We start from the raw sequence: 22,083 nt of genomic DNA on the forward strand, positions 1-22,083 counted from the left end.
AATCCATGGACCTATCTAGCTAGCCAAATTCCAAGGCATGATTCAAAGCAAAGATAAAACAACTGGCGTTTGCAAATTAATTGGCGTCGAAACGAGTCGACCTGGTAAGGGAGTTTTCCTCCATTTCAACACCAAGACAAACACTTGTCGGGCAGGGCAGACATCACTGATCCTTGCAGGTAACAAAACTGTTGTTGACTACAGCCTTTTCTTCCTGGAGCCTCTAAGCCTTTGATATCTTCTTCTTGGTTCTTTCGGTAAAGTCACGTAGAAGGGAAGCAATAAAATAATAAAAACAAAACACAATAAAATAATTCTCACGACGTTTCGGCCACAACGCAAGCAGCCGTCCTCAGGTGAAGAATGAAACACCACCAAGCGTGGAGCGTATATTTAAGCTGGGTTGGAGGGGGGGAGGTTGGGAAGAAGAGCGCCTTGACAAAATAATTTGCATATCAAGAGGAATTTAGCATATGGAAAATGCGTAGGAGGTGGGCGGGGGGGTTTCAAATTAATATTATGCCCGTGCATTATGCAGGATTATCAGCATCAAAGGGAGGGGGAAGGGGGGTAGCATTAACAAAGGAAAGGAATGTTAATAGTATGTAGCTGCAGTTACTAAACAACCACGTAAAAAGACTAAAGTATAAACTACATAAACAACTAAAGTATAACCTACATAGCATCATCAGTATACTTACTATACTCAACAATAAGCTGAGTTACTAACAGTAAGTAATACATTACAATTCTACGTCGTAAAAATTATATAATATGCTTCCATCTAAACTTTATTCTCTTACATCACACGAGTCTACACCGTACTATATACTGCCGTAGACAAACCCAAAATGAAATTATATACTGTATTGCTATATACATTTTAATATAACACTATGTATTATTCTACCCACCCTAATGTGTATCACACTGCTATATGTTTACTATACAATTACGATACTATATATTACTTTGTACATTGTATTAAACATATAAATGTTATACTATTTGTTATTATACACTGTACCATTGACCGTCGCGTCAATGAGTGAGTCGTGGGGGGAAACTTGCAACGGAGCAATGAATCCATTCCCTATTTATATAGCCTCTTTTCCTCTCCTCTTTATGCCAATATTTGTTTTGTGGGGGTTTCCCCCAATTCCCTATCCATGCCTTTCATTTTTTCTCTGGGTGTGGTCCCTTTCTTGACCCCTGCATTCAATATTGGCATGTCCCTGCACGACCTCTACAAAGAACAACACGAGGATTTCCACAGGTTTCACAGGTTACAGGGCAATGAATTAACGCAAGTCATGTGAACGAGATCACTGTTGATGGCATAAGAAAGTACTTTGTCAACACAGTCCGAATAGCTTGTGATGAAACTCCAGACTCGAGTGTCCTGTCAAGGAAGCAAGTCTTGGACACAGGCCTAAACACATGGCGGCTGAGGTTGCAAGCTCAGGTTTCAGACACGAGTTGAGCAGATTCGCCGGTTTCAGTCAGCACAAGTCGAGCAAGTGCGGAGGTCATAACCTCGGAGGTCGCAGACAGGCTGAGCAGGGCTGCACGGGTCATGAGCTTACAGGTCTCGACACAAGCAGAGCAAACTGTAGAGGTTTGCAAGCTCATAGAGCACTAAGGTTTTGGGCACTTACCTAAAACGTTGGGCAGCTCTCAGGGTTCGAAGGCATATAGCACGGATTGAGCAGAGTTGCCCCATCACCCTCGGCCGGGCAGGTGGGGCGCTACGTTTGCCCCCTCCACTCCCTCCTCCACCACTTTGCTCAGCTGCCGCCGGATCCCCGCTGATCGGGTGATCGGTTCTCCCGCGCTAGCGCCCTCTTGGAGAGACGTGGCTATAGCGCTGGTTCACCGCCACACGAGGTTACTCCACACGCGCCCGTACACCAACGTTAATACGCCCCTGCCAGTGATTAAATATTAATAGGCACCCGCACTAAGCCTGATGCTACACGGCGGCGTGAATGCACACAATCGTCTTCGGGTGGTGATATGCTAATCCGCTTCCACATAAAGACTGGCGTTAAACGGCCGAGCGAATATGCGCGCTGGCGGGTGGTTAATCGCTGCCCCGCACCCGCGCTAAGACGCGCTCTAAAGTGGCAGCGCGAACGCGTGCGATTCTGCGGCCGGTTTATCTCCTAACCCGTGCACGCACTATTAGGCCGCTGTCGGTAGCCTAAAAGAGGCCTAGAAATAGGGTTTCGTTCCACCAAGTGGGGCACTACCTACTTTTTTATATTTAACATCAGAAATATATAGAGATTCCTTAGGAAAAAGTTATCCGCACACAACCTTCCAGTTTTTGAGAAAAATGATGCTAAAGGTGCCCATTTTGAAAAAAAGGGAAACCATAGGGAATTTTGCACTTTCAAACCTGTTTATCATATAAACCCAAAAATGCAGAATTACCACTTGAAGTACAAAATAAACCAGTTTGAAATGTGTGATATACCTGAAGTTGCTATCTATGCACAGTAAACATAAGATTATCAAGAAAACTTCTACTGTAGCATTAACATTCCAATTACTTCTCATTATGTTGTTCCAATTCAAATAGAATTAAGCCAAAATATAATATATAAAAAACACTTTTCAAAACAACACATTTAATGGTGAATTGTCAATTCGCATACACGAGCAGTAACTGCACTACATGTACATATTCACAGGAATGATTATTGTAAACAAGATTTAATTTTGATTGATTTATATTAAATATATATGTCCTATATTAATTTTATTATCATATACACATCACTAAATATCAAGATCACTGTCCTCACTATCAGATTAACATGAAACAATATCCTCAGTTAATCTCACATTGTCACAATGAACACATTTACATAGGTCAGTGCAGGCCAGGCCAGCCTTGTGGCATGAGCACCTTCCACCTGTACAAGTACCAGACTTACACCCACAGTGGAGTGATCCCAAAATCTGTTGAGGAGCTGGATCTTTAGTCATCCATGATATGATGAGATCACCATCCTTTACAATCCATCTAAAGCCGTCTGGACTGGGAGCATTTATAAAAGGATCCAATGCTCTCCTGTGGATTGCAGCTTGGTAGTTAGCACGCTTGAAGTGCTCTGTAAGTGCATCTTTTGTTGGAGGTAATGCCTGTTCGGAAGAGGCCTGGACACAGAACCTATTGTATCTGGCCAAATTAACATCTGATACCTTTTCTCCATACAGCTCACACACAAAACGTTCTATGGTCACAAATGTGGTGCTGTCCATTTCAAATTGCTTCCCAAGAGCAACAAATGCACTGATGTACTCTGCATTTCCAGACACTATATTTAGTGGTTTCTCTTTTCCTTTCCCATAAAAGGAACTAGTTGAGCCACAGCCAGTGAATGTGTGTAGTCCTATCAGTGCCTCTGTTAGTGAAGGACCCAAAGCAGAACCAATAGCCTGGAGATCTAACATTCTTTGCCTGTCTTTTGTTCCTGTCAGAAAGTACATCTTTGCTGAGGGAAGCTTCGCCATTATTGAAAGTGAAATGATAGCAACATCAGTGTCAGGACTCTGGATGATTATCTTATTATAAAGTTCACTCCAGGCATGTTTTGCATGAAGTAGGAGCCTCGTGTCAGCTTCTTCATGGTCACAAGTCAAAGATTCTACCTCTTTGACAGACATAATGCCATCTTTAAGAGTGAGTTGATGACATACATTTCTGTGTGCCACAAAGATAGCTATGTCTTTTCCAGCTGCTTGTAAAGGCACAGTTCTCCATGTCTCAAAGAGAAAGTCTGTCAAGGCTTCTTTATTTTCACCACTGGATAGTAACTTGTTCCACTGACTTGGAGTCTTCTGCTTGATGCTGTATATTTGCAGTAATTGTTGTCCAGCAACAGCACGTCTTGATCGTTCAGGATTTTTGATGCTCACTGTCGGGTAGCGATCAATGACAAAATCGACCCTTGGACAACTGAACTTTCTACCCATCGTAATCATAAGTTGAAGATGATCATCAGCAAGCTCACTGAATGTGTCTGGTATATTCTTGAGACTCCTGATCAATGCCATGCCATCTATCAGTAGGGCACCATTATCACCAACAGTCTTGTTCACATGACAGTCCTTGATCTTTGATTCTAAACAAGCTAGAAGAGCAGCCTTATTTGTTTTGGCTAATGACCCATCAGTGCTTGCTAGCGGGGATGAGATATTGCCAAGTGAATATGTCAGAATCTCTTTCAAGTTTACAGACCGGGATTGACTTATCACTAACAGTCGTGCAAAGAGTCTCCTGTCATTTTTTAGAATGACTTGATTTCCATCTTTTATCTTGGATGATTTCTTCATTTGATCCCCAAACGTAGTGAGCTTCAAGGACTTTATTGGAGAGAAGAAGTCTGTTTTTGATGACTGGACTCGATCTTGGATGAAATTTTTCAGAGCTGTTTCACCTTTATCACAAACACTTTGTATAATCATCTCTGCCAGTCTTTGTAGTGTAATAAAGGACTCCTTCACACGATGTAAGTCTCCGTTAGTCCTTTATTTGGGTTCTTCTCTTCCGCACCCCCTCTGGCCTCCTCCTCGGACCAGCGTCGTCCCTCACGCACCCCGCGCACTCGCTGCCTCCGTGTGGCTCTCGCCCACGCCGGGTCCGCCCGGCTTCCTCCGTGTGCTCCTCCGCACACGCTGCCAGCCACACCGCTGCTGCGGGTGCTCCGCACTCCCTGCTGGCCCCTCGCTATCTACGTGCGACCCCGCACACTCCGCTAGCCACCCCGCTAGCCCCGTGTGCCCTGCACACTCTTCTCTCCTCACTCCGTGCGACCCCGCACCCTCCGCTAGCCACTCCGCTAGCCCGTGTGCCCCGCACACTCTGCTGGCCACCCCGCTGGCCCGTGCCCCATCAGCCACGTGGCTGATGGCACGGCGGCCACTCAACGTGGTCCCGCCTACTCACTCCATCGACTCGCCCCGATCTCTTCCGGGCTCCCCTCTATAACCTCTCTCCCACGTGACCCTGACTCCTCCCTTCCGGATCGTCACATCCGGCCTTCCCATTTACGCTCGCATTACAGTAGCAACAACACCAGAGCTAATACATACAAGATCTTAATGAGACAGGAAGGGATTGATCATAGACTCAACCGCTGAAACCAAAGATATAACAGCGGCATTGTCTTTTGCAATTCTTGTTGCATCCAACTCTTTATGACCCCTCTCTTCATGTTGCATTCCAGCCATCATTTCACACTGCCTTGTGATTGCAGAACGTTCAGGATGAGACAGTATACATCGCTGGACGGCACCTCTGTTCAATGTTATCCCAGTTATGCCACCTTTGGTCTTTGAATCACGGTTGCAGGTTTGTTCTATTGCTTGGTCACAAGCTATGGATGAGAACCTGTTAGCATCCTTACGCTGTACTGTCCAGTTTCCTTTTGCAGTAACTTCTTCATAGCAGTGTGGATGAGTCTTTGGAAGATTGATCCTCTCGACCCAATATGCTGATAGGTACCTTGCATAATTTTGGCGGTCATATGCAAAATACCATGCCAGCATACGTCTCACTGTTGCTAAGTGAAGGCTCCAGTCAGAGTCTCTGGTTGCTCTAATGAAACTCAGTAACAGTTGAACCATTTCAATGTATGAGCTCCAAAGTCCAAAGGTGGGATTAACAGAGTTCATCTCATGTACTATCTATCATAGCAGGACAGCATATCTGAAAATGTCAGACACTGAGTTAGATGAAAATCCTGCCTCAGACTTGTACTCTCGTACTAGATCTTCCATGGCTGATATGTAACGAGTGTGCTGTTGCTCAGGAAGGGACTGAAGAAATGACCTCAACCGCAAGATATGCATTGCCTCAAATAGGAGTTTGTGTGCACGAATGCTACGGTTGTAGTGATGTCCACTAATGACTCCATTTATTGAACCAACAGTTACCACATTTGATTCAATCAGCATATCCTGTAGTCCTGCTTCTTTGAAACGTTTGCCTATCACTGCCATAAAGGACATGGCTGTGTGGAACTCACCTAGTCTTGGGATGATACGCTGCATCAGATTTTGGTTTTTCCACCTTATTTGCTGCGCTTTAGCGTATATAGCCTGGTCATACACAGTGACAATACTCTCCAACTCTAGTCGTTCAGCAATTTCCACACTTCTAGTGAGTATGGTGTTTACAGTGGTCATTTCTGTAGGGGAAGCCTCTATAACTGGTAGATAGTAGAGAGCAGATTTTGGCAGTGAGCTAGTCTGAGTAGAACAATTAAACCCAGTCCATACTGGAAGAGAAGTGTCTGATACTGCATGACAGCTATATTTTAGCAGCACATAGATTGTATCAGTGTTTTTGTGCCAGCTCCATAGATGGGACAGTTTTATACTCCAGCAGAGGAACATTTAGCTCTTGAGGGCCCTGTCTCTTGGTATGAATGTATAGGTCCAGAACACTCTTTTGTGGTTGCAGTGTCCTTACACCTTTTCTGATGAACACAGTCCTCCTATGGTCTTCGCTTTTCATTTTACTCTGAACCATTATACCATTGGTGTGGTGGGTAGTACCTCGTCCAGACAGGGTCTCCTCCCCAAAGTCAATGTTATCCCACACCAAAACGGTTGGATGCTGCTTTGACATACACTTTGGTATATCTGTTCCGGTAGCCAGCTGATATTCGGCTAAGGCTGTCTCAAAACCAATGGTACTTGATATTGATATACAGTGTCCAAGTCTGCTCAGAATATCTAACAATTGGGAAGAGCCAGTTAAGTGCCTAACGGTCAGTCCTAATGCAAGGGATTTAGGTGTAGGCTTTTTACCACTTGATGCCAGGTATACTATGTCTTGGCAGATGGACAGTAATCTCCTGTTGGTATCCTCAGGCAACTGTACTTTCTTATCAAACATAGGTTCATCTTATGCTCCAGTACACCAGCCAATAAGATTGTACAGCTCCACAGGTACCATGGTATCTGCTGCATCAATATTCAGATCTGTTGACAGTGGTGGCCATGGCATTGTCATACCAGAAGTACCTCGCATAGCTTGTTGCACTATGATGCCAGCAGAGAACAAAGTATGCTTTCTGTCTGAACTGTAGACCTCATGTGTTGTGTAAGGTGCAGTGTCACAAGAGAGTTCACCGATATCTTCTGCACTGTCACTATCTTTTTCAGTCTCAGTACTTGAGGTCGACTTTGGCTCCATAAAGTCTGTAGCTGACAGTCCTTCACAAAACACCATCTCGCTGAGATTCCGTCTCACAGGTTTATGGAAGAGTAGTTGTGGATAATCTCGCTGTAGGAAACGCTTCAGCAGATCGGACCTGTAAAATAGAGATACCTTTTTGTGGGTGAATAAAATATTTTTCAATTTCACATTTAACCAGGAGCACGAGATACGAGGTATAAGAGATATTTGTCATAGAAGAAAACAATACAACAATTCATATTTTCACAGAAAATAAATCACTGTTCTAACTTGGGTTTTTATAGCCAACATGTATGTGGGAACACAAACTTCACAATTGTATAATTATTACCTGCATGATCTCACGTCATATCCTTCTTCTTCTTTTATAGCCTTACAAAACAGCTGCACAAGCCTCGTCATCCGGAGAATTTCTTGCTTCTCGATTAGGCGATCCTCAATCACTGTTTTGCAGAATGCTTTGTAGCCTCTCTGATACTGCAGGACAGTTGAGTAACGTGCTCAGAAAGTCATAATGAGTCACCTGCAAAGCAACTATTCTCTGATAGGCAAATGAAAACATGTACAATATGTTAGGATGAATGAGTTTGTGTGTTTTAGAGTGTGAGTGCGGGTAAACAGATGCAAATTAGTCCATGAATACAATCCGTGTGGCGTGTTTACATGCATGAGTCTGATGTATGTTAACCTCTTAACCCCCACCTGAACCGAGCACATTTTCTCCAGTTTGGCAACCCAAAACATAAAAGCTTAAAAAAAGCATCAAAATAAAGACGAAAAACAGGATGAAAACGCAGCAAAAAAGTGACAAAAACAAGGCAAAAACATGACAAAAGCAATGAAAATAAGCAATGAAAAAGCAACAAAAAACGACAAAAACATGACAAAAAGCCACAAAAAGGTGACACAAAAACGTGACGAAAACGCAACAAAATGTGACAAAAACGCGGCAACAATGTGACAACAAAGTTACAATCACTTTAGTAGGTCATAGCTTTCAAATGAGGTATTACGCTGAGAGTGCCTTGGTTTCTATGTTTTTTGAGGCATTACACTGTTGCTCTCCAGTTGAGAAGATTTTAGATTTGGGTAAAGCCAAAATGGAAAAAATGCACTCGGTTCAGGCAGGGGGTAAGAGATTAATTAACATGCATTGTCACGACCAAATAAACAAGTAATTAATTAAATTTGAATATCAGATGTCACTGAAATTTAATTTGAAATAGTCTTGGTCCTTTTGTATGTATAGAAAAATGTGAAGGGCACCAAGAGCATTAGATAGGACATGTATATTTAAAGCCCTACCTTCTATAGAGAAATAATTTGATTATGGAATTACATTGCATTCACACGCAATATGTAAATGTAATTGGTGTGACCCCACAGATTTGTGAACAAACATTTTTTTGTACCTACCTATCTGTTTTTTCAGTTTTGCTGAGAAATCTTGTGTAATCTCGATAGCAGGATTTGTGGTATCGGACCTCGATTGCAATGCAGTCTTTCCCACGAATGTGTGTCAGAATGCTCTCATCTGATTTCATTTGAGTTGCCTCACGAAGAAGTCCTATATTAAAGATATGAAGAATAAATTATAAACCCAGTTGGCAATATATTAGATTGCATATCATTCAATTCAAGTGAGTAAACATACCTGCATTTTCTGTCTCAGACTGCACCAACTTGTCAAGCTGGTACTTTCTGTTGATTGTAATAAGCCGATCAAACATTTTGCAAATTATGCACAATTTAGGCAGAACGTGCTGGCTTGTTGATGGCTTTGAAGAAGTGGTTGTTGTGGTAGGGGTAACCTTCATCAAGCTGTACTTGGAACGCAGCCTCTTTGGCGAAACTGTTTCAGAGCTTTCAACCGGGGTTACAAGTCTTTTCAACCGTTCAGTCTTATCTTGACGCTTTAGTGCACAAGTCAAGCGTTTTTTGTCTATAAAACGCCGATAGCAGGCCGGGTGAAACCCGTAGTTTGTTGGGACATCAGAGACCGGTTTGTCCAGGAGGGCAACATGTTTATTAGCAATAGCTAGCTCCGTAGTGTCCGACGTTTTGAGCCATTCCTTCGCACATTGCTTGATTTGTTTCCATCGGACTTCAGTAAAGGGCTGCGGACCTTTCCCACCATCTTTTCCGACATGAAGAATACACTTTACGGGTGTTAATCGAGCTTGATCACCGCTATCAGATGAAGCTGCGCTGCTTACGTCCTCCTCCATGTTTACATGTGCGTAGTGATATTGGCTTGATTTTGGCTGTGACCTACTTACATTTTCGATGCTGATTGGTTGAAAATTTAGCTCAACAGTTTTATATGTCTCAATACGCAGTCAATATAGTGCGCCCATAAATTACACTTTTCTCATTAACTGCAGGATAATGCGTGGAGAACTTTTTGCTTGGATACTTTTATTAACGTTGAACATATTGAGCAAAAGAAAAAGTAGTGCCCCGTTTGTCGGAATGAAACTGAACGATACAGCTCACGTACAGCGGCCTATATGACTAATGCTACAGCGGCGGCGTGATCACGCGCGCCCCTGCTGGCGTTTGTATTCTAATACGCGCATGCCCCACGGTTAACGCTACAGCAGCAGCGCAAACACGCGCGCACCTGCAGGAGATTCATTTAATGAGCCCTCGTGCTGTGGCTCTACCCTCGCCGCTCGTCCACCCACGCAGCTGCTCCACACACACACAAATCACACCGCACCGATACTCTGTGCTGAGAATAGGGTTTTCCCCTTTTATCTGGCAACAAAACAGGTGTTAAGTTGTTCAATCACCAAACTGAAACCTTTAACAAGGAATCATGTCTGCATTAATCACAATACTTGTGGTCAAAATGCAAATAAAAAACATACTCTGATAATATATGCATTGTCTTTGAAACTGATTGTTCCACATCAGAGACAGCTTTCTTTTGAGCCTCGTCTCAAACGGTGTTAGACCAGAGGACGCCAAAAGGCATACCGCACCCTGTTACGTACCTCGCAACCATTCACACGGCGTCGCATGGACGCGGGGAGAGGCGGAGGGATGGAGATGGGAGAGAACCATGCCTCACGCTTGTCTCGTGGCAGCATTCGCTGGCGTCTCACAGACGCTGTGAGCAGCTCGAAGAGGCAGGGAGTCAGTCTGGGTCACCGAGCGGCTGGAGATCAGAAGAGTCCTGAACCGTTTCGGGTTCCCCCTTTTTAGGCCCTGGGATTTCGAAAATCCAGGGTTACATTACGTCATCTTCCGCAGCCAATAGTGAGCCTACCTTTTGCAGAGTTGCTCCGCGGTCATGGCACCAAAGTTGCATTGAAGATAGGCTCCCAGGTGATCTATTGCGAGTCTCGACGTCGATCTCGTCACCCTCACGGGGAGGGCGAGCCACCGTCCTCCCCTCTTCCCTCTCCTCCACGTCGTCACCTCCCTCCGTCTCGTGATTCTTATCCCCGAACATCAAAGGCTTGAACCAGTGATTTCGGCGCAGCCAATCGCGCGCTTACCTGCATCTGTTAATCATTGTGTCTTCCCACGTCCTCCCGCTCCGTCCCCCGCCACAGCGCTATTTCTGGAAGTGTACAATTCTCACCGCGGGGGATCCGGCAATTGTTTGTGAATACACATTACGGGGTCTGATTACACTGGCGCCTATCTATTGTCAGTCACCTTATGCCACTGACACTGTAACACTGTACTGAGACTAATTCTCAGGTACTTCCAGCCACTGGCACTATAACACGTGTCGTGACATAGAATCGGTCACGTAGCAGCATAGCGCTTGCTGCTGGCAGGGAAGGGGATCTGCAGAATACAACAGCCCTGACTGACAGCAGGCCACGTGATCGACCAGAGAGGGATCTAGGGGAAAGGTTACGGAAAGGGCACATCGAGAACCCGCTAGTAGGTTCCAGAAGGGGACGTGGCCGGGGGTGGAGCCAGGCCACGCTGACGGTATAAGAGGGGCCCTGGGAGGGGACCTCGAGGCTGTCGTTTGGAGTGGGATCCCGTCGTGCTGCTGGAGTCTTCACTGTCGTCGCCATCTTCACCATCTCGGCGTCGCCAGTCAGGCAGTCTACCATGCAGCTGGCTTGACTGGGAACCATAGTTACCAAGTGTTAACTGTTAGGCCGTGTTAATAAACAGTGCCTCCTACTCTTAGTGTCTCTGAGTCAGTCACTACACATGTGTAGGACTCCTACTGACGCGACAGCTTCTTTGTCTTTTTAGTCTCTTTTATTAACGCATATAGTTCACATCTCCTCCGTCATCACCACTCCATGTTTCTCCGTTCTCCTCAATGCACAACTCCCCATCAACATCACTCCATGTCTCTCCGTTCGCTCGCTCTGCTGGCTCCGCTCGCTCTCCCTCTGTTCCTCTCCTCCAGCGACCTCCCTCTCTGCTCTCTCTCTCTCCAGCTCGATCGCTCTTTATCCCCCTGCCATCTCACTCCGTCGTAGATTCTCTATCAAGGTCCGTTACTCCGCTGCTATCCGATACTGTATTCTCTTGTCTGCTGCTATCGTATCTATACTCTCTTGTCTGCTGCTATCGTATCTATACTCTCTTGTCCGCTGCTATCGTATCTATACTCTCTGCTGCTCCGTCTCCGTCCCAGGCACCAACTCCAACTCCGACTCCAACACCAACTCCCGTTTCTCCGCCACACTCTTTGCCTTTATCCCTGAACCAATTAGCCCCACTTAATTATGTCATCCCCCGCTCTTCCCTTCGTCCCCAGGCCCCCAGCCTCACGTGATGTTGTTGTTGTAGACACTCCGACGCTGGTCCCAGACACTTACCCTCTCGACCAATCACCGGCCTGTGTCCTCAGTTACCCCTAACACCTGCGGCGTCCCTTAATTACCTCATCCCCTTAATTGGCGCAACAACAACTGTATGGCGCCCCGCCCCCTGTGTCCCCGGTTGCCCTCACTGTCGGCCGCACATCCGTATCACAACCAAACGTGTGACGCGTGTTATCTCAAGCCCTACACATGTACTGATATTGATTCACATTTCCTGTCCCTGTGTAGTGGTGATACGCGCTGGGTGTATACGTTGTGTGCCAGCGCGTATGTACGGGTGTGTGTGTGGTGACGCGCGCTGACGGGGAGGAGCAGGCGTCAGTGCGCGGGTGGGGGTAGTGCTGCTGATTGGCTGTGTGCCGGTGACGCGCTGAGAGGGAGTGATCGGGTGGCAGCGCGGTGTGATTGGTCGGGGAGTGGAAACACGCGCTGGGCGGAAACGGATCGTAGAAATAGCGCGTGGTGATTGGGTAACTGAGGAGCGGTGCCGACGTTGAGGTCCGCATCCGCTCCGTCTCCCGGGAGGAAGAGATATATAAGGTGATGCACAGAGGAGTAGAGGGCAGAAGTGGAACCATCTAGGAATGAAGACGAATGTGCAGAGATAGAGCCCGGAGAGGAGAGGAATGGAGAGTAATGTATAAGTGTGTAGCCAGAGAGAGAGAACGGTCTACACGAGCTGAGTAATGTATAAGTGTGTAGCCAGAGAGAGAGAACGGTCTACACGAGCTGAGTAATGTATAGTGTGTAGCCAGAGAGAGAGAAAGGTCTACACGAGCTGAGTAATGTATAGTGTGTAGCCAGAGAGAGAGAAAGGTCTACACGAGCTGAGTAATGTATAGTGTGTAGCCAGAGAGAGAGAAAGGTCTACACGAGCCGAGTATGCATACGGTGTAGCCAGAGAGAGAGAAAGGTCTACACGAGCCGAGTATGCATACGGTGTAGCCAGAGAGAGATGTAAAGTCTACACGAGACGAGTGAAGGGTGTAGCAGAGGCGTAAGGTCTACACGAGACGAGTGAAGAGTGTAGCAGAGGCGCGGAGTCTACCCGAGACGAGAGAAGAGGGTAGCCGAGGCGCGGAGTCTACACGAGGCACAGAGAGCCAGCAGCAGCACAGAATCTACAAGAGTCAAGAGAAGCGTAGGGCGGAGAGAAGAGGTCACGAGTTGTACCGTTGTATGGTGACCGCATTGTGAAGAAGAGAGGCCACGCGTTGTACCGTTACAAGTCAAGATTTAATAAAAGAAGTGTGTTCCCGTCAAGGAGTTTCCTGCCGTCATTTTCCAATACTTCACCTGTATTAATAAACGCTTAACCAAAACACAGTATCACTAATTACAGTCGTGTCTTGCTGAACGAGCGTTCATCCTGTGATAATTCACGATAACAAGCAATTTGGATTTAGACACATTTGTTTGCAAAATGAGCAAAAGTTAGTTTATCGAGTGGAGACCGATTGATAAATGTGTCCCGTGGTGGCAGGGTGCGCGCTGTGGCCCACAACTGTTTGTTTAACAACTATCCTGTGCTGTGTGCCCGCGTGTTTCGTCGTGTGGGGGAAGGTGCCTCATGGTGGCACTATAATGGGTGGGTTGAGGGAAATGGTGGGTGGCGACACTAATTACGGACGCTGTGAACGTGACTATGAACCCAGCGACCCTGGGTCGATTCCCAGCCATGGCTAACATCAGTGCGCGAGTGATATTTGAACCCGCGGTCCTGCATGGCCTCTGCTGCTCCCTCCACCCACTAACATCTATCCTCAAAATAATATAAATGCCAGGCAATCACTATGGTTCTCTATGTATGGTAAGTATTACATTTTATTGCTTCATTTAAAAATTATATGTATTTCTCAACAAAAAAAGTTTTGGGACTGAAACGTATCTCAGTTTTTAACATGGGAATCAATGGGAAAAGGATGATTATTTAATTAGTTTTCGCTTACTGAACAATTTTTACGGAACATATCTCGCTCGTTAGGTGAGACATGTCTGTAAACGCTAGGCCAGATATTGCGCCACGAAATGAATACAAGGTTAAACATTACATCTAGGTCAACGCTAGATTAAATATTGTGTAAATGAGGTCCACACGTTTTTTCTTTGAGAGATACTTTATTATAATTGTTTTTTTACCCTTCTATCTGGCAACAAAACTTACACCTTTTTTACAAGGAGTCATGTTTGCATAGACCACAATACCTGGAGCCATAATGCAAACAAAAAAACATAACTCTGATAATATATGCACTGTCCTTGAAGTTGATTGGTCCACACCCGAGACAGCTTTTCTTAGAGCCTAGTCTCACATGGGTTGGACCAGATGGCAAATGAGGTTCCAATGGTGTAAATGCTTACCCCGAGCACTCATACTCTGATGGTGCATTGTCTTTGAGTTGTGCGCCTTTTGACGTCATCTGGTCCAACCCATGTGAGACTAGGCTCTAAGGAAAGCTGTCTCGGGTGTGGACCAATCAACTTCAAGGACAGTGCATATATTAGCAGAGTTATGTTTTTTGTTTGCATTATGACTGCAGGTATTGTGGTCTATGCAAACATGACTCCTTGTAAAAAAGGTGTCAGTTTTGTTGCCAGATAAAAGGGTAAAAAAACAATTATCATATTTTTTACTGGCAAATGAGGTTCCAATGGAGATACTTTATTGTCCAACAGTCTTTGACACTTCACGTGCACTCTTCTTTCCGCTCCGTTCCACCACAGGTCTATTCTTTCATTATCTCGGCAAGAGGCCCGTGCTCACGTCACACACCCTTTTATATATGTCCTAGATCTTTCTCTCTAACCTTCTTGAATCTCCTCGAACTTCGACCCAAGTTTCCTCCTTCAATAATCCTCTCTACACAACCTTCACCGCTAACCGCCATCTCTTTCTTCTGTCCTTTCTTTCCCACTCTTTTGCCTTTGAATTCCCTGGCCAATTTCCTGGCGCATTAATAATCTCTGCAGCTCCCGGAGTGGCTGTCGGAGTGGCCAATCAAGGGTCCAGGATTAGCGTGCTCCAAACCGGGCCCGCATCATCACCACGTCACACCACGTCACAACTCTTGCAAGCAAAATATGAAGGTTATACGTCTTTTCAATAAATAAGGCTCCAACAGGCATATGACACAAGCGAATATTGATGACTGTGCTGTGCTGATGTATTTGTTTCACTGCTGCCAGTTGGGATGGACACATTTTCTAAAGTTTTTAAGTTGGTGGTCTAAAGGGACAATATGGTCACATGCAGTTCTTATGAGCTGGTGGTCTGGATTGGATGAGAGATTTTATTACAAATACACACCTTTGTCTTTTTTTAAATCTATGTTGGTGACAACGTTCTCATTTGATCCGTGTGCCAAACGAATGTATTTTGCTTGTACAAGACTTGGAGGGCATCAGTGCTCATGGAATGTTAAAGGTGAACCATTCAACTCATATGGGAAATGTTTGTATTTAATTCTAAAGATTTCCAGGCATGACGTGCTGAAGTTGAGCAATGCTTTCTTTACAACCATAACATGGTATGTAATGCGGATATTTCTATGCTGGTTGTATGTTCTTTAGACCAGACTTGTAAATAATGTAGCTGGGCGGCTGATGGGAGCCCGTTCCGAAATAGAATTACCATACCCAAGTGTCAAGTTCGTATAACTTAACCAGATGAGGAAGTGCTCAGTTTTGCACAATTGTAGTTGCTATCGCTTCTTTTATCTCATACCACCCGGGTTCTGATCTTTCCACTCGTCTAGTTTCTAGGGCATATGTGGCATAACACAGGTGCTAAGATGCCAGCACCGTCTTAAGTTGTGAATACCGACGGGCATGACGTAAGAGGTGGTGGAATGTCTAAGTGCGAAAATGTCAGCATATTTTTATTTTAATAATGTTAACCGCAAAAACCGGAGTGGAGTGTGGTGAAATGTGTTGAATGGACCGCGAATATTTACGCAATAATTTTTTTTTTTATTCAAGACCCACAAAGTATCAGAAACGACACACTCATGGCTCGGTAGGTCGTGCGAATGTTACCCGATACATGCACACAAGTGTAGTGGTGATACGCGCTGGGTGTATACGTTGTGTGCCAGCGCGTATGTACGGGTGTGTGTGTGGTGACGCGCGCTGACGGGGAGGAGCAGGCGTCAGTGCGCGGGTGGGGGTAGTGCTGCTGATTGGCTGTGTGCCGGTGACGCGCTGAGAGGGAGTGATCGGGTGGCAGCGCGGTGTGATTGGTCGGGGAGTGGAAACACGCGCTGGGCGGAAACGGATCGTAGAGATAGCGCGTGGTGATTGGGTAACTGAGGAGCGGTGCCGACGTTGAGGTCCGCATCCGCTCCGTCTCCCGGGAGGAAGAGATATATAAGGTGATGCACAGAGGAGTAGAGGGCAGAAGTGGAACCATCTAAGAATGAAGACGAAGGTGCAGAGATAGAGCCCGGAGAGGTGAGTAATGGAGAGTAATGTATAAGTGTGTAGCCAGAGAGAGAGAACGGTCTACACGAGCTGAGTAATGTATAGTGTGTAGCCAGAGAGAGAGAAAGGTCTACACGAGCTGAGTAATGTATAGTGTGTAGCCAGAGAGAGAGAAAGGTCTACACGAGCTGAGTAATGTATAGTGTGTAGCCAGAGAGAGAGAAAGGTCTACACGAGCCGAGTATGCATACGGTGTAGCCAGAGAGAGAGAAAGGTCTACACGAGCCGAGTATGCATACGGTGTAGCCAGAGAGAGATGTAAAGTCTACACGAGACGAGTGAAGAGTGTAGCAGAGGCGCAGAGTCTACACGAGACGAGAGAAGAGTGTAGCCGAGGCGCGGAGTCTACACGAGGCACAGAGAGCCAGCAGCACAGAATCTACGAGAGTCGAGAGAAGCGTAGGGCGGAGAGAAGAGGTCACGAGTTGTACCGTTGTATGGTGACCGCATTGTGAAGAAGAGAGGCCACGCGTTGTATCGTTACAAGTCAAGATTTAATAAAAGAAGTGTGTTCCCGTCAAGGAGTTTCCTGCCGTCATTTTCCAATACTTCATCTGGCATCAGAAGTGAAACGGGCTTCCAAGCATGGAGACAAGGAAGACCCGTAGGACCCACGGGATTGACCGCGAGGAAAACCTGGACGACTCGGGGCCGCTGGTGGCGGGGGGCGAGGAGGAGGACTTGCCCACGCTACAGGATCCGTCGACGGCGCCGGGCGAGCGACCGGACATTGAGGCCGTGCTTCGTGAGGCGCACTCCCGACTGGCGGAGCTGCTGCTCGCCGCCGCGTCCATCTTGGCGGAGATCAGCTCGTCGGGAGGAGCGGGGACGGTGGGGGACATTTTACAAGGTCGCCCCGCAGATTCCCGCCAAAACGAATGAGGGATTCCCGCCATTGCGCCTGGGCCTACTTTTGGCGGGAACGGCGAGCGCCACGTGGTGGTGGGTTCCCAAGCGCGCGCATCGACGTCATCAGCGCGCGAGGGGGTCCGCCATTTTACGTCTGCCGCTGGAGCCGCCATCTTACACACCGACGGAGAGGCGGAGAGGAACCACGAGGCGGATGACTTCATTTTTCAGCAGCGTCTGCCCACGTTGTCAGCCTTCAAGGCGGAAGGCGGAGACTGGGGCCAATTTCAGAGAAGGTTTTTGGCACATCAAGAGATGGCCGCTTGGTCCGATGCTACGGCGCTGCGGGCGTTGCCCGCCTTGCTGGACGACGACGCGCTCGCGGCCTTCAGGTCCGCACGGAAGTCGGACCGCTCCACGCTGAAGGATGCGCTGGGTCTGTTGGCCAGGGTCTACGGACCTCCCTCGGCGTGCCGCCATCATTTCTACGCAAGACGGAAAGCGGCCACGGAGACCGCGCTAGCCTATCGCACGGCGTTGCTGGCTCTTGCTGATGCTGCGTTCCCTCGGATGGACGAGGAGGGCCAAGACGCGATGGTTTTGGAGCAGCTGCTTAAGTTGGCGCAGGACCTGGGGGTCCCTATCAACACAGCTGACGAGATTGATATTTCTTCTTTGAGAGTCGCCACGAGTATTCAAGCGCACGAGGCCCTACAACGGAAACAAGGCGTTGGTTGCAACGCTGCTGTCGTCGCAGCCCCGGGTTCGGTGGTCACCGAACCCCAAGTCGTCAGCCCACGAGAGGAGGCGTTCGCCACGGGACGACCAGGGGACTGGAGGCCGGGGGCCCGGTCGCCTCTGCGATCGGGCCGAAAGTCGGAGCAACCAAGATCTACTCCGACCCTCGTCACGTGCTATAATTGCGGCCTCCGGGGCCACGTGGCGTCCGGGTGCCGCGCTCCGCGTCAGCGCGCCATGGGAGCTCGGCTGGACGACGACCGAGTGCCCAAGTCATCTCTACAATCCCCGGCAAGTCGCGGCACCTCACACGCTCGGCCTGTTTATTCGGCACACATGGGACGCCGCGTTGCGGCGGAGGAGGGCCGGTTAAGGTTCGGGGATTCGGTTCGGCGAGGGGGGTTCGGCCGGGACCAGGGAGACATTGAATGGGCGGATTTGGGGCATAGAATTGTGGCTGCTTCGGCGGGTTCGTCCGTTGTTACGGGATCTATTGATGGGGTCGAGATTAGGGTGTTAGTGGACACGGGGGCATCGGCAACTATTATATCGGACCTCATTTATAATATTCTTCCAGTCCAATGTCGTCCGCTGCTTCCAGTGGATGTGCCATTTTACGCCGCTAATGGGGGATCGTTGGGCATTATCGGTCAGGTTAGGGCGTCCATTTGCATTGGAGATATCAAATTGTCGGGACCCGTTTTCGTTTCGTCTTCTTTGGCAGTTCCGTGTCTTTTGGGCACTGATTTTTTGGCTAAAATGCCTATTAAAATTCTTATCGATCAACGATGCATTGAACTGCCATCGATCGGGTCGCCGGATTTCTTTTTTGACGAGCCCTACTGACATTCGGACGGCGTGCGCTACGATACAAGCGGTGGCGACACAGACCATGCAAGTGCCCCCGGGTTCACAGATGTTGATTCCCCTCCGGTTGCGGAAACCATGGGTGAGGGAGGCTTCGGAACAAAGTATGCTGTTGGGTCCTTCTAACAAGGCTGTCGGGGGTCTTGATTTATCGGTGGCTCACACTTTGGTGCGGGCTGACAGGGATCCGTTTGTGATGGTTTTGAACGCGGGGTCGCGGCCAGCTGTCATTCCGCAGGGCACCGTGCTGGCTCACGCGGCGCGGGTCCCTGTGGATGATGGGTTGGTTGCGCAGGTGGGCTCGAGCCCCGCGCGGAACGTTGAGCCAAGGGAAGACCTTGAGTGGGTCCATTCGCTATGCGCCGCCTCGGACGATTTGTCGGCGGCGCAGTTGGGTGCGCTGCGCAAGTTGCTCATAGAATTCTCTGATGTGTTTAGTACACATAAGTATGACATTGGGTGCACGGATTTGTTGCACCACCACATTGAAACGGGCGATGCGGCGCCGGTCAAGCTAAATCCCTTCCGACTGAGTCCCGTGGAGAAGGAACACGTTCAGTCGGCTGTTAACGAAATGCTAGAAGCCGATATTATTTCGCCCTCCTCTAGCCCGTGGGGAGCGCCTATTGTGCTGGTTAAGAAGCAGGACGGGTCCCTGCGATTCTGCGTTGATTTCCGTCGCCTGAATAAGATCTCTGTGGCTGACGCGTATCCGCTCCCCAGGATGGATGAGTCCCTCGATGCATTGTCTGGTGCGCGATATTTTTCGACTCTTGATTTGTTATCGGGGTTTTGGCAGTTGCCGCTCGACGAAGAGTCGAAACCTAAGACAGCATTTCGGACTCCAGGGGGGCTGTTCCAGTTTAACCGGTTACCCATGGGACTTCACTCCTCTCCAGCGACGTTTCAGCGACTTATGGAGTTGGTTTTGTCGGGCTTGCAGTGGGATACATGCTTGATTTATATGGACGATGTCATTGTTTTCAGTAAAACGTTTGAAGAACACCTCCAGCGATTGAGAGGGGTGTTCTTGCGAATGCGATCGGCTAAGCTGAAATTTAAACCGGCCAAATGTCACCTCCTTCGTAAGTCGGTTAGATACTTGGGTCACATTGTCGATTCTTCGGGATCTCCGCCGATCCCGCGAAGACGGATTGTGTCGGTTCGTGGCCGACACCTACGTCCGTTTCCGACGTGCGTAGTTTCATCGGGTTTGCTTCTTATTATCGGCGGTTCGTTGAGCACTTCGCCACTATTGCAAAACCCTTGCACGCTCTAACGGCGAAGGGAGTGAAGTTCAAATGGGGACCGGAGGAGGAGGCCGCGTTTCGCTCCCTCCGGGACGCCTTGGTGGGTGCCCCACCCTTGTGTTATCCCGATTTTGCGAGTCCCTTTTTGCTGGACACGGATGCTAGCAACACGGGCATTGGGGGGGTGCTATCCCAAGTCGTTGGGGGTGTCGAAAGAGTTGTCGCCTACGGTAGTAGGGTGTTGTCTCCGGCGGAGCAGCGCTACTGCGTCACCCGTCGCGAGCTGCTTGCCATTGTCTTTTTTGTGCAGCAGTTTAGGCCATATCTCTATGGTCGTCACTTTACGGTCCGAACGGACCACGCGGCGCTACAGTATTCATTGAGGGTCGCCCAACCCTCGGGCCAGTTGTCGCGTTGGTTGGACGTCCTCCAGGACTATCAGTTTACGACTACGTACCGTAAGGGGTTGCGACACACAAATGCCGATTGCTTGTCGCGGTTGTTGCCTTGTGATGAATGCGCGTGTTTGTCGGGATCGGCGCGCTGTAAACCGACGCTTGCGGGGGAGATGGGGGCACTGGCTGCGACAGCGGGCGCACCGATCGTGGATGATTCCACTGCCTCTCAGGGTCGGGACTCGCTGCTCTCGTTGTCGTTCAGCGAATGGGGCCGTCTCCAGATGGCGGACAGCTCGCTGCTAGCATTGCGCCGCAAGGTTGGGGGTCCCGAGGGGGACCAGGAGCGTACCGGCTCCTATGTACTTAAGCAGGGCATGTTATTGAGATGGGACAGTTTGTCACGGCGGAACGCACTCGTGGTGCCTTCCGCTGTAAGGGGGAGGGTTGTCTTGGCGGCACACGAACGCCTCTTGCACTTGGGAGTTAACAAGACGCTTGCCCTGCTTCAGCGTGACTATTACTGGCCGGGAATGGGAAGTGATGTGGTACATATTCTGAAGGGGTGCGTTGAGTGCGCCAGGCGTAAACCACCGCCCGTGGCAGCTAATCCACCGCTGCAATCTATTCAGGTCTCGCGTACTAACGAGCTCGTTGCACTCGATATTTTGGGGCCCTTCCCAGTCACGCCGAGAGGGAATAAATATTTGTTAGTGGGGGTCGAATACTTTACCCGATGGCCTATGGCGTGGCCTCTCGCTAACCAGTCGGCGGCGGCTGTGATGGACGCCTTCGTCCAGGGCTATGTCCTGGACAAGGGGGCTCCCGAACGCCTGCTGACCGACCAAGGTAAACATTTTTCGAGTAAATTGTTGCAAGAGGTGTGCGATCTGTTGGGTACCAAGGAGGTGCGTACCTCCCCGTACCACCCGCAGACAGGCGGGATGGTGGAGAGACTCCACAAAACTTTGACTTCCATGCTGTGCCAGCAGGTGTGCGAGGCACATGTAGATTGGGACCTGCAGGTCCCGGGAGTCCTTGCCGCGTATAGAATGGCCCCCCATGCAGCTACGGGGTTTTCCCCATTCTATTTGATGTACGGTCGGGAAGCTGACCCGCCAATGGAAACGCAACTTGGCCTGTCCGCTCCACGAAATAATTCTAAATTGGCAGAACATATTAAGTTTAATATTCACAAGCTGACAGAGGCGAGGGAGGCCACACGGCTTAATTCGCGGGCTCGCCAAATTGCTAATGAACGGTTGCGGGCACGGAAGGTGTCCATGCACGAATGGAAACCAGGTGACAGGGCCTGGCTGCATTGCCCTCAGGCACCCTTGGCTACGTCGCCTAAATTGTTGAGACCGTGGAGGGGACCCGTGGAGGTCGTGCGCGTTGCACGGCCCCAGTGCGTTCAGATAAAGTGGGGAAAGCGCCGTTGGTACGTTCACCCCTCCCGACTGAAACCGTTCTCGCCT

At 48.5% G+C, this 22,083-nt stretch overlaps 2 protein-coding genes across 2 annotated transcripts in view; one reads left to right on the forward strand and one right to left on the reverse strand.

Annotated features, from left to right (window-relative positions):
- The window catches only part of LOC144953332 (uncharacterized), a 446,639-nt gene that overhangs the window by 211,301 nt on the left and 213,255 nt on the right, over positions 1 to 22,083 (forward strand).
- Positions 1 to 22,083, reverse strand: part of LOC144953325 (uncharacterized) — a 378,709-nt gene that overhangs the window by 188,157 nt on the left and 168,469 nt on the right. Inside the window, exon 6 of the mRNA XM_078883889.1 lies at positions 17,947 to 17,964. Within this exon, the coding sequence (XP_078740015.1) occupies positions 17,947 to 17,964 (18 nt within the window). The remainder of the gene's footprint in view (positions 1 to 17,946; positions 17,965 to 22,083) is intronic.

Source organism: Lampetra fluviatilis, chromosome 74 (genome assembly GCF_964198595.1).
Source record: "Lampetra fluviatilis chromosome 74, kcLamFluv1.1, whole genome shotgun sequence".
NCBI lineage: Eukaryota > Metazoa > Chordata > Hyperoartia > Petromyzontiformes > Petromyzontidae > Lampetra > Lampetra fluviatilis.